The 12,398-nt window shown below is 43.8% G+C and overlaps 1 protein-coding gene across 1 annotated transcript; it reads right to left on the bottom strand.

The window, feature by feature from the left end:
• Positions 1-451: 451 nt before the first annotated feature.
• Positions 452-11,403, bottom strand: HRG (histidine rich glycoprotein). The gene is given in 12 exon segments (XM_032629397.1): positions 452-474; positions 2,637-2,861; positions 2,864-3,051; positions 3,154-3,338; positions 4,479-4,580; positions 6,131-6,141; positions 6,436-6,505; positions 7,892-7,965; positions 8,365-8,455; positions 9,219-9,245; positions 9,247-9,335; positions 11,211-11,403. Coding segments are annotated over 12 exon segments (1,278 nt in total).
• Between the last annotated feature and the right edge of the window lie 995 nt (positions 11,404-12,398).

The raw sequence follows: 12,398 nt of genomic DNA, 5'->3' as shown, positions 1-12,398 counted from the left end.
AAATTGTGGGACTGGGATTAGAACTCAGATCAGTGTCCTTCAAAGTCACTCTTTCCTATCAGTTATACACCTGTATACACTGCCAAGTCCAGTTGTAACTGAACAGGACCCTTTGGGGCCTTCCCAGAACCAGACCCCCACCGCATGTCCTCTGCCTGCCTCTTGTTTGTAAAAAGGTTTTAGTCTCCTAGACCTTCCCTGAGTTCCAAAGACAGATTCAAACAGTTACTAACTAGGGAAGTGAGGAAACGCAGAGGAAGAAAAATCAAGTCCAACATAATCTTATCCATGACTGTTAGTTTAAACTAATGCCTTGATTTATGACCCCAAACTGTCCTGTGGCTTTAACCAGCTGGCTCCAAGCAGGCTTAAAATTGATGACCCTGGGAGGGTCAATTAAGAATTGAAACTCCTGAACCATCACGAAGGCTCTAAGAAATAATAAAATGCCTCAACCATCGCTGTTGCTGTCTCCTAGAAAGAAGTTAAGGGATCACAAGACCACCATTGACTAATTTGCTTTGCAGGAACACATAGATCAATCACAATCACCAAGAACACATCGAGTCACAAGATGGCGCCAGGATGTCTGCAACTGAGGTCTTATCAGGAAGCGAAAATCACAAAGATCCCCTCCCCTTTACTTTTTTGCCTTTCAGAACCTTTTCCCCCGGCCAGCCAGGAAGATAAATTTGAGAAAAGTCCCATCTTCCACGCTGGCATCTCCTCAACTAATAAACCTTTCTCTGATCCAAACTCTGACATTTTTTTTTGGCTTCACAGTGTGTCAGGCACACAAACTTAGGTTCAAAAACACTGTTTTTGAGTTTTCACTTGAAACACCACCGTGATCGGCTGTGTATTCCTTTCCAACTCGTGGACCGTGCACCTTCAGCCATCCCCTCACTCTCCCAGCTTCAGCTTCTCCATCTTTGCGCATTTCTCCTTCTTCCCAGTCTAAGAACTCAGTTGCTTTCACCCTTAGCTTTTTTTCCTACCCCACCCCGCAGCCCTGCTGTTAGAATCTACCGTCTGCCAACACCACACACCTGAAACTGCTTCACTAAGTCAGGTAGAGAGAATCTAAAGTCTTAGTAGCCTGTGTCCATGCTTGAGACTTGATTTGGGAAGAAGGAGAAAGAAAGAGGATTCAAGTGTGAGAAAGGAGTCTTTTGAGCAAAAACAAATAAAGAGAAGTTATCTGAGACTAGAGTGTCCCTAGCCTGGGGAGAAGAGAAGAGAAGAACAGAGGACTTGTGAAGCAGAGGACACCTCTGTCCTGCTTTCTGGGGCTGTAGCTTGGAGGCAGCAAGATCTCAGGGAGAGACCAGCAATATGGTGTCTCTTAGCAGTCATGTCCATTAGCATCTTACGGAGACTCCTATATCCCAGTTTGGTACAGAAGAAGCAGATAAACGAGACCTAAAGAGAGATGTGAACAGGGTATTAAGCATCCCTCAGCCGGGGCACCTGGTGGATTAGTGATGAAGAATCAGACCTCCGGGCTTCCCTGGTGGCACAGTGGTTGAGAGTCCACCTGCCGATGCAGGGGACATGGGTTCGTGCCCCGGTCCGGGAAGATCCCACATGCCGCGGAGCGGCTGGGCCCGTGAGCCATGGCCGCTGAGCCTGCGCGTCCGGAGCCTATGCTCCGCAGCGGGAGAGGCCACAACAGTGAGAGGCCCGCGTACCGCAAAAAAAAAAAAAAGAGAATCAGACCTCCTTCTCATGCCCACCACGCAAACACTTTGGCACTATGAGAGTAAAACTCTGGCACCACTTCATGTGGGAAGTAGCAGGAACTCCAAGAAGGACTGAGGTTAAATTTCCCATTAGCTCAGTTAGGACATCAACCTGAAATCGAAATTAATTTGTTCCAAAAAAACAAATGGGCTGGAAAAAACAAGTGGAAGAGAGTTTGGGTCCCTTTTATAAGAATAATCCTTTAAGTGAGAATACATTCCTTCTTGGTAGGCCCAGCCTCAGCATAAGTACTAATAGAGGAAAGACCTAGAATTAAAGGAGTTAAGTTCAGGAAGAAAGAAATTCTGAGGATCAGAGATTTGCCTCAAGTGATGTAATAGCCAGTGATGGACTTGACTTCTAATCTGTAGTGCTGAGATCTTTCCTCTCCTTTCCAGTTGCCTCCCTCTTCTCATGCCATTTCCACCCCCACTCACATTTTGCCCTATGCTGAGTATGAATATAAGGTTAAAATAACTTGTCTTTTTGCATTTAATACTGGTCACATTTTATTTATGTTTCTAATCTAGGACATGATTCATTTTTCCCAACAAGGAAATCAGATTTTACTTATTTTTTTATTATTACTTTTTTTAAAATTTAGTTTTGGCTGCGTCGGGTCTTCGTTGCTGCATGCGGGCTTTCTCTAGTTGAGGCAAGCGGGGGCTTCTCATTGCGGTGGCTTCTCTTGTTGTGGAGCACAGCCTCTAGGCACGTGGGCTTCAGTAGTTGTGGCCTGTGCGCTAAGTAGTTGTGGTACACAGGCTTAGTTGCTCCATGGCATGTGGGATCTTCCCGGACCAGGGATCGAACCCGTGTCCCCTGCATTGGCAGGCAGATTCTTAACCACTGTGCCACCAGGGAAGTTTGGAAGTCAGATTTTATTTTAGAACTGTATATGCAAAAAAACTTTGAGATTTGTAGAAACTCATTCTTGAATTCTCCTGGACATGATTCAGAGGCTGATTGGGGGAAGGCCTGAATCTCTGGCTGTAGGGGATTATTGTGGTTTGGCAATGAGAAGCTGGGAAAATTGGCTTCGGGAAGAGGGAGAACTTCTCCTTTCTTTAGTGGAGGGAGTCAGTGAACATATTCAATTTGTCTCCAATGGAAGGTCCTTTACCTGGACCTCTTTCTTCTGAGTGCCTAGGTGGTGGGCCATGGCCTTGGCGATGGTGGTCTTGGGGACCTTGGCTATGGGGTGGTGGGTCACAGGATCCATGGTCATAGAAATCATGGCCATGGGGTTGGTGTCTATGGGGATGGTGACTGTGAGGACGATGTGTGCGTGGATAGCGCTCACCTGAACTATGATTATGAGGGGGCCCATGGGTCCCACTGGTGTCAAAATGAGGGTGATGGCATCTTGACCCTGGAGGGGGCAATGGTAGAGGAACTTCTACTCAAAATGGTGGGCTGTCTGAGTAATTTTTGTCTTCTAGAGGAGGTGGGCATCTAAAGTTATGTGACTCGTGGGGATTATGGTGATCTCTAGATCCATTGGGCTTAAATGGAGTCCTGCCGGCAGGAGAATGCTCACCAGAGTGGAGCGCATGGCCCAAACGATGCTTCACACCACTGATGTTTGTATGTTCCTGGTGAAGGACACAGAAGAGCGAATATCATCCTGTAACACAAAAGAAGTTAGATGTTTAATTTAATTTACACCAGTGGTTTCCAGACTTTTGGATTTCACAACTAATTTTAAAAATAGGAGACCCAAAATAATGGTTCCTCGAATTCTTATCTAGCCAACTTGGCATTTAAAATATGAACAAAACTATCATCTACCACCATTATTATTTCACAATAGGAATAATACTTTGATAACACGAGTCAGAAAGTTAATCTCAGAGTAAAGGATACTCCTTTAGACGGAATAAATGTTGTATTATGAAAACTTTCCTTATTATTATTCTTCTCATTTCAACATAATCTGGTGAAATTATATTATAAAATGATACTCATCTATAGATCAACCTTTGGGAAACTAGTGCTTTGTAATTTATATTCTCAAGAGTTGAGGCTTTATGGTACAAATATCTCCTACTCCTAAAGGATGAGCACTTACCTCTTTGCCCTTGTGGAGCCATGTTCATGGTGACAAGCCTGCCCCCTCCATTTTGGGGGTGAGGGTTGGTACACGGACATTTGGATTATACTCAGGTTTTTTTTGGTTTTTTGTGGGTTGTTTTGCTGATGTAAAAAATACTGTGAAGAATATCTTGGTATAGAACAAAACTTTCTGGGACATATGTAAAATATTGTTTTGAATCTTATTTCATATACCTTTATATAGTAAATTTTAGGTTAATTCATAGGTTCTATGCCTAATAATAAAAGCTAGGAATTATTAAGTGTCAGCACTGGAATCCTGACTACAAGGGCCACTGTCAAATTCATTAGAGGTTGATTGCATTGATCATGATTTTACTTTTCTGGCAAATCTTACCCTCAATTCTTGGGAAAAAATTCATGCTTTTTGCGTCATATCAGCAATTGTAGTTTCCCAGGGGCCTATTCTCTCTGTATTTCTCCTCCCCCCATCTCTCATCCATCATCTCTCTCTTTCCCTCTACCTATTCTCTCTCTCTCTGTCTCTGTCTCTGTCTCTCCCTCTCTCACACACACACACAGAATACACACCAACAGCCATAAGAACAAAATACACTATATCTGTGAAAATATCACTTAGTTTGGCACTGCTCATGACAAAGGCTACTTAAGCAACCCACCTTAAGATTGAAAACGTCATAGTTTATGACAATGTCTTTTGGGGTTTCCAAGTCAGAGTCGTCTACATCATAGGAAAAATCTGCTCTGCAGAATCCAAAGATCTATAAAGAAGAGATAAACCTGTTAGTGTCTATGTGTATTTGAGTGTGTGTGTGCAGGTGGTATGAAGGTGCCCAGCTCTTGTTGTGAACTTCCAGACATTTGGGAAAGGAAAACAGGCTTTCGAAAAATCAGAGTAATATTATCAAATATCTCCATCAGCTATTTAACCATTTTTCCTAGTCAACACTTTGGGGAAAGTGTAGGTTCTGAAGGGTTTCACTCCAAGTTGCAGTGGTTCCCTTCCATGAGTGGTCCCCCGTGCTGGGTTTCCCCATGGGCTGTAGGAGGAACTCTGCATCATTGATACCTTGCCTTTAGCCCAATCTTCTGCATGAAGACCTGAGTTGCCTGTGTCTAGAGAGAGTGAAGAGTGGTGTAGAAGAGGAATTTATACAACCTAAACTGGGCCCTTGGAGGAAAGTGTTGGGAAGAAAGGAGCCAGTATAAAAGTGGGTTTGCACAGACCCCGTCAAAGTGACTGTCTGCTGGCCCTACCCTAGGTACCGAGGCTACAACTGGCTGGCACCGCTATGCCCCAGAGGCCCCAATACCCAGCTGTCAAGGTTAGACTAGGACAAGAAGAAAACTCTTTTTTTAGAAGAGACTGTTAAGCATTGAGGCTCTGAGTACAGTTTTGGAGTCAAACAGACCTATGTTAATCTTGGCTTTGCCATTTACTGGTTGTGAGTTTAAGCAAGTTACATAAAATTTCTGGATTTGTCTTTGTAAAGTGAGTACAATGCTAACTATGCACAGGTTGTGGGAAGGCTTAATTAAATGAGATAATATGCTGGAAAACACTTAGCACTGAGCTCCTCTTCTCCAGCTGCCATGTTTCTCGACTGGGTTTGCATTACCTACACCAAGATAGGGGTTTGTTGGGGATGGGAATGGAGGAGGTGGGGTGTCTTTCCTGGTAGCTATTAAGCAGGATTCTAGAACTGCTTGAGGTTGAAAAGTTGAACAGTGAGAGAAGGAACGAATGAATGCCTCCTTTTTTTCCGTCCTGGAGAATGTGTTATTAAACCTCAGAAAATTCCTGGACTTGAAATCAAAAGGCCACCATTAACATCCTGTGTCCTAACACTTTCTAGCTAAGTGCCCTTAGGCAAGTGTTTAAACTTCTAGACCAACTTGTTCCAGGGAAATGGAGGCAAACACTTGCTTCTCCTCAGAGGGCTTGTCACAGGGCTCCAACGAGGCAATAACATGGGTGCTTTGTAAACTGTAAGTCACCATGCAAACACTGAGTGGTATTAAGGAGATCTTCCTGCAGGTACCTGAGTATCAAAGTATAAGTGACTAGGGGAGCAATCCCATCGATAGAGCAACTGGAGGACTGGACTCTAATCTCAGCTCAGTTGTGAACATCAGGCAGGGAGGGAGACGCAAGAGGGAAGAGATATGGGAACATATGTATATGTATAACTGATTCACTTTGTTATAAAGCAGAAACTAACACACCTCCCTCTGTTGAGCCTCAGTTACCCCCTCGTTTGTCAAATGGGGTCACTGAGTGGAGTAAACAAGGTGAAGTGAGTGAAAGCACCCTTGGGTGTCAGTTCTTAATACAAGCAAGTTATTAGTTTTAGCTAAGTCTTTAATCCTACTGGGTAAAGAGCCTGGTGTTAAGTTGAGGTATATAGCATATATAATTCTATAATATACATGATACTCTCATGATTCTCTTAACTTCTCTGTGCCTCAGTTTCCCCATCTGTAAATCGGGAATAAAAATAGTACCTACTTCATAGGGTGGTGGTGGGCTAATAAGGTCACATACGTAAAGCACTTAGAAAGTTGCCTGGCCCATAGTAAGTGGTCTCTAAATGTTACCTAGTATTTCACAGAGGCTGGGAAAGTGGTGACTGGAGCAGTTCCTCACAGAGAAGTCCAGGTAGTAATTGGTTCTTTCCCCTCCTCTCTAGAACAAGTTGAATCCAAGCAGTTTCGGGACATAAAAAGTAAAAAAGGCAGTGGATACCTGCGATCCAATATTCAATATAGCACTATGAGGATTCAAAATCCCCAATATGTGCCATTTTTCTGACGGTCTCTGCCTTTAAAATATTTATCACATAAGTGATAAGGTGAATACTATTTCATTGAAACGTTCAACTAACACAGACATAATCAAGCACAGTGTGAAAAATCACCCTTCCTGCACCCCAGCCTCCCCTTCTCAGAGGTACCATTATCATCCACTTGATGAGTTTTTCCTTCAAGCCTTTTCCTAAATATGTTGCCCATATACACATATATCTAATTATTTAACATAAATAGGATCATATTCTAAGTATTGTTCTGTAACCTGTTTTCTCCATTAGCAATGTATCTTGAAACACTTTCCAGGGCATTTACCTCCAAAACGTTGTTTTTAGCAATTACGTTGTATTCACTCCATTGCTTGGATGCATTGTAATATATTTCCCTTTGCATTTTCAAAATGCACAACGGACATCAACTAGCTGCTCTACAAGACCCCTCTGGGTGGGAAGCGCTTAGGTCCCTGGACCGGGAGGCAGAACTGCCCCACTGAGCCACACCACTGGGTGCGGTGAGATAGGCAGTCTGAGCCTCAGTCTTCCATTGTAATAGAAGGAGGTTAGGACCCAATGATTTTAATGACTCGCATCATCTTATCACGCTCTTCCTTCTGTCTTCCCCTCTTCCTTGTTTGGGTTTTCCCTTTTCTCTGTTAGATATTCAGATACACACACCCCAACTCCAAAGACTAATGAACTGAAGGAGGGCAGTTCTATGGTATCTGCTGCCTCTCTGCTAAAAGGCAGCTGGCCGAGTGAGGCCAGCGGAGAGGGACAGTGCTGCCCCGTGTCCCCTGCATCGGCAGGCAGACTCTCAACCACTGCGCCACCAGGGAAGCCCTAGCGCTAATATTTTGATGACCTCTTCCTGTCTCTGCCAACGAGAGAGAGGCATCGTTAACAGAGAGAGGAGAAGGTACAGCTCAATCTTTCTTTAAGGCAACCTCCTGAGGGAGTTGCTTGACTGTTGAATTTTTATATGTTGAAACATGTTAAGATTAATTATTTTAAAAGAAGTTCTGTGATAATTCTTTTTGAAAAAGTGAATTAAAAGAGCATGGAATTTAGAGTCAACACCGGTGGTACAGGGTCATGACTTTGCCACACTTTGGCTGTGTTCACCCGGCCAGGTCATTGAATCTCTTTGAGGCTCAGTTATTTGATCTCTAAAATAGAAAGGATCATAATCTTTACTCCATAGTCTTGTTGTGAGATGAAAGGAGATAATATATCCTTTGTATAACTGCTTTGTGAACATACGTAACCTTCAGATGTTGATGGCAATACTCGAGTGCTAAGTACTTTGCAAAGTGTACTACACAGACGATTTTATTTAATTCTGAGAAGGAACCAAAGGGATAACGTTGTTATCCTCATTTTACAAAGGAGGAAAGCTTGAAGAGGTTAAGTAACTTGCCCTCAAGACCACACAAGTGGTAAGTGATAAGGCTGGGATTTAAACTCAAACAAATCTGACCCCAGAGCTTATGTTCTCTACAACGATGCCATACAGCCTCTTGTAAATTTCTATTTTCATATGTTGAATTTATTTAAAAGAAGGTGTGCCAGTAATAGGAAAAACCCTCTCTCTTCTCTTCTCAGGAGAGCAAGTAATAATACGTCCACAAGGGCAGGAACCATTTCTGATATGTACTTCATAGTCTTATATGATGATACCACTGTAAGACTGAATTTTGTATTAATTAGAATTAATTAGCATTTTAACAGATGATCATACCAGAACTTGTGGTGCAGTTAAAGTCATTCACTCTAAGATTCTGAGACCCATCCAAAAGTGTTATAGCTATTACCTTACATTGTCCAATCACCTGCAAGAAAGAGGGGTTTATATTATTGCCTACTGCTTTCCTCAGGTTGACACGAGGGAACAAAAAAGTGAGGCAACATACTCCTACTAACCATTTGAAATTTGTCTGTGCTTTCTCTCACCAAACCCTCTCTCAAAAACCTGTATTTTCTTAGCATATTTCTGTGATCTGGATGCTATAAGCATCCAAAACCCTCATGAGAACCACGGAGAAACTGTTGAAACAGATCATGGCCATACCCCAAATATTTGCAAGGGAAAAAAATGCTAAAACCCCTGGGCATGTAAACATCTTATTTTCTGGAGTTGAAATCTTATATCTGTGCTCTCTCATCTTTGTGTCCTCCTCCTGTGGCAGGGAGCCTGGGCTCTGAGTACCCGCGTGCAACGTGCAGAACAAGACCCTATTCCTCACGGTGACTGCAACTAATTCCTTTGGCCATTTCTGTTAGTGGGACCAGTATTCATAGGACACGGTTACAAGTTCATAGGTTCTTAGACGTTAGGTGATTTGCTCAAGGCCTTACAGCTGGTCATGCTATCACATGGGACCACAAGCCCCACTGACTTTTCTTGAACTGGGTTCCAGGGTGTAGATCTCAAGAAAATATTACTCAAGGTCAACACAGTCTTCATGAGGCAAGAGGCAGAAGCTGCTCTTACTCTTTTACAGTGTTAGCCCAGGTATGCAGCCACCCTGGGCAAGCACAACAGACAGAAGTCAAGAACGCTAAGAGGAGAGGAATGGAACCGTGCTTACTTACGATTTCAGATGGACGAATAGAAACAGCTTGGCTCACAGTCAGCCCAGTGTTTCCTGGATAGGACTGAACAGTCAGATTCTTTCACATCCAAGACTAAATAATAGACAGCTGTGGATCCCTGGGGAATACCAAGAAAGCGATGGGTAAGTAGCATGTGGCAGCCCAGAGTTTTCTTCAAAAAAACCCCAATCTTTTTATTTCCTAAACAGAATTCCTGCTCCTCTCCAAGTCATTGCAGATGTCCTACCTTTGCGTCATTTGATCTATTTATTTAATAGAACGCTTCAGAGAGTTACTTCTGAATGCTCTTTTTAACTGGTCACAATGTTGCTTCTGCCCTTGAACTTTCAAAAGCAATCACTAAAAAGCAGTGTTGGTTTGGATGGAGGTGTTGCAGGTACAAGCCTAGAATATAAGTGCTGACAGTCACATCACGGCCTCCAATCTGTATATGCAGTCGGGTCCTCTCATCCAGCTCTATTCCTGAAATTGGATTTCTTGTCTTTTTAAAAAAATATAGATTGACTCTTTTCCCTTTTGGCTGTACCACGTGGCTTGCAGGATCCTAGTTCCCCGACCAGGGAATCAAACCCGTGCCCCCTGCAGTGGAAGCGCAGAGTCTTAACCACTGGACCGCCAGGGAAGTCTCAGATTTCTTGTCTTGATTTCAACTTGCCCAAAGCTAAATTCAGTCTCTTCTCTTACAAACCAGCTCCCTCTCTCCACTTCTTTTGTCTGGTCAGTGGCACCATTAATCATTTATTGCCTTAGTCTTTGTCTTAAAGAATGTCCTGTCCTCAAGCCTTGAATGGTCTTTCTTTGAAACGTCTCATGTCTTTTCTTTACTCTCATTGCCCTAATTCCCACTGCCTGGGGCTGCTCCTCATGTCGTCATTTCTGAACGAGCTCCTAGTTGTGTCCCTGCTCCGGCCCCTATCTTCCCAGGCACAGGGAGATCCGCGCCCCCCCCCCCCCCCGCCCCTTCCCCACTGCCACTCAGAGGTCGCACTGTGCTGATTCATCCTGTGTCCTATGATTCATCCTGTGTCCTACACATGTGGCAGAGAGCCTGGAAGGGGGAGACTGGTCATCAGATTGCTAGTGGAATCCTAAATCCCTCCACTCTCGTTCTCTGTAACCTTTAGGGCCTTGGTTTCTGACACTGTAACAAGTATAAATATCTCTGCTTGTCCTCTTTGGTGCCCCATGGTCTCGCCTCCCTGATTTCAGTGGTTCCACCAAAGGGTAGGTTATTTCTGGGGTGGTGGTGGAGAAGCAGGACTCCCTCTGTAATCTCTATCAAGCCCTCAAATGCACTCCGAATAAACATATAACCTAAATGAAAACAGTAGGCTTGCTTTCTTCAAGCCTACGGTCTCTCTTCCAAGGTGATGGCTGCTCCAAAGCCCACGGAGAACTGCTGGAACCCCTCTGCTTTTGTTCCGCTTCTCCCTAACACCTTCCTTCCTGATTCCCTACCCACACAGAGGTGGTATGGCTGGCGTTCTCCTGGAAGGCCATTACACAAGCCACCGTCCTATTCAAATCCTGCTCACCCTTCAGGATGCAAAGGAAGCCTTCTCCCATCCCATCGAAATAGTCCTTTTATGAGATCACTCCTGCATCTATACCACTCACTTGGTCACTTGAATATATCCCATCTTATGCAGTTCACACATGTGTGCATGTGAGCTGATTATTATTTCCTTGAGAGCAAGTCCCACAGTTTAATCTTTCTCTTATAGTACTGAGCCTTTGACTGGGCTCTGCATAAGTGTTTACAAGTACTTACAGGCTGATTCATAGTTAAGGACATACTAGTAACAAACATTCATCTGAAGGAAAAAAGAACAGTCACAGCAGCCCACAGATGAAACAGACAACCCTGCCCAAAGCCAATCCACTGTGCAAAGCAGCAGGCTTAGGGGCTAGAGTCTCAGTTGCCCCTGGTACATCATCTCCCCACTCAGCTCTGCCATGGGCAGCGCCACAGCATTTTGTCCAAGTGGACATCAGCGACCCACAGCAACTGGAAAAGGTAGCCATCCCACCGTCCCTTATTGATCAGGTCTAGAGCTTTCCCAGCCACGGGCTCAGCAGCATCACAGCCTGTGGGACTCACAGCACAGCAACGCTGCAGTGGGATCAAAAGGATGAAAAACAGTGCTGCAGTGAGTAACTTCATTTTGTTAAAATGTGAAAACCATTCTTTGCTCTGGGATACCACAGCAGAGAAGTTTATACAGATTTTCTAAAACACACACACATACACACACAATTGATTCAACGAAGTCTTTATCTGTTTTTGTTATGTAACTGGGTATGTTCACCTTGACCCCTGGTTCACATATCAGTCAACACGCTGTAAATGATTAGTGGGTCCTGGGGACAGAAAGTTGAAACATGCCACCAGTGAGTGGGTAAAACTGTGATCTGCACAAATCTGGTTATTACTAGTAGGTAGCAGATCCAAAGTATGTTTTTGGCCGTAAGCACTGCCTGCATTGGTATACGAGGTGGAGTCAGAAATAATTTTCCTCCATCTGCCAGCCAGAAATCTCCGCCATCAGTCCCTTCTTTGGATTGTGGCACTGAAAGTCCTCAGTAGAATGTAGCTGCATTATTGAAGGGAGGAGACATGTTAAATGGTTAACACCATAAAAGGAAGACAGTTCAGGTAGAGGAGAAGGATTAAGAGGCTATCGCTTTGAAGTCAGATCTGAATTTCAACCCTGGGTCTGTTACTCTCTTACTGTGTGATGCTGGGTAAGCTATAAAACTTCTCTGATCCTTAGTTTCCTCGTTTATAAAATAGGGTTTAAAAATCTCTTGGCAGGCTTGTGTGATGATTAAATAAGAAAACATGCATAAAAAGTCACCAATACAATTCTTAGCACAGATCCAGGTGCTAAATACATAATGCTATTTTATTATTATAATTAGTGTGACTGACAAGAAGTTGGGGGCACACTCATGTCATTCCAGTTCTTTGTGACCCTTAAAGTATGCTAAAGAGAATTAGTTCATGTGGAAGAGGATGGTGGTGAGGGTAGAAGTCAAGCCATTCTATGCCCATTCCAGAGAAGGGGATAGAGGGACTAGACCATTGGGGGAGGGGCTCAGCACTGGAGGACAGGGCTGGGATTAAGCTGCTTCCCCCCACCCTCACTCCTAAAAAGT

Source organism: Phocoena sinus, chromosome 4, assembly GCF_008692025.1.
Source record: "Phocoena sinus isolate mPhoSin1 chromosome 4, mPhoSin1.pri, whole genome shotgun sequence".
In the NCBI taxonomy this organism is placed as follows: domain Eukaryota; kingdom Metazoa; phylum Chordata; class Mammalia; order Artiodactyla; family Phocoenidae; genus Phocoena; species Phocoena sinus.
Note: the sequence above shows the minus strand (reverse complement) of the source record. Positions and strands in the feature narration are given on the sequence as shown.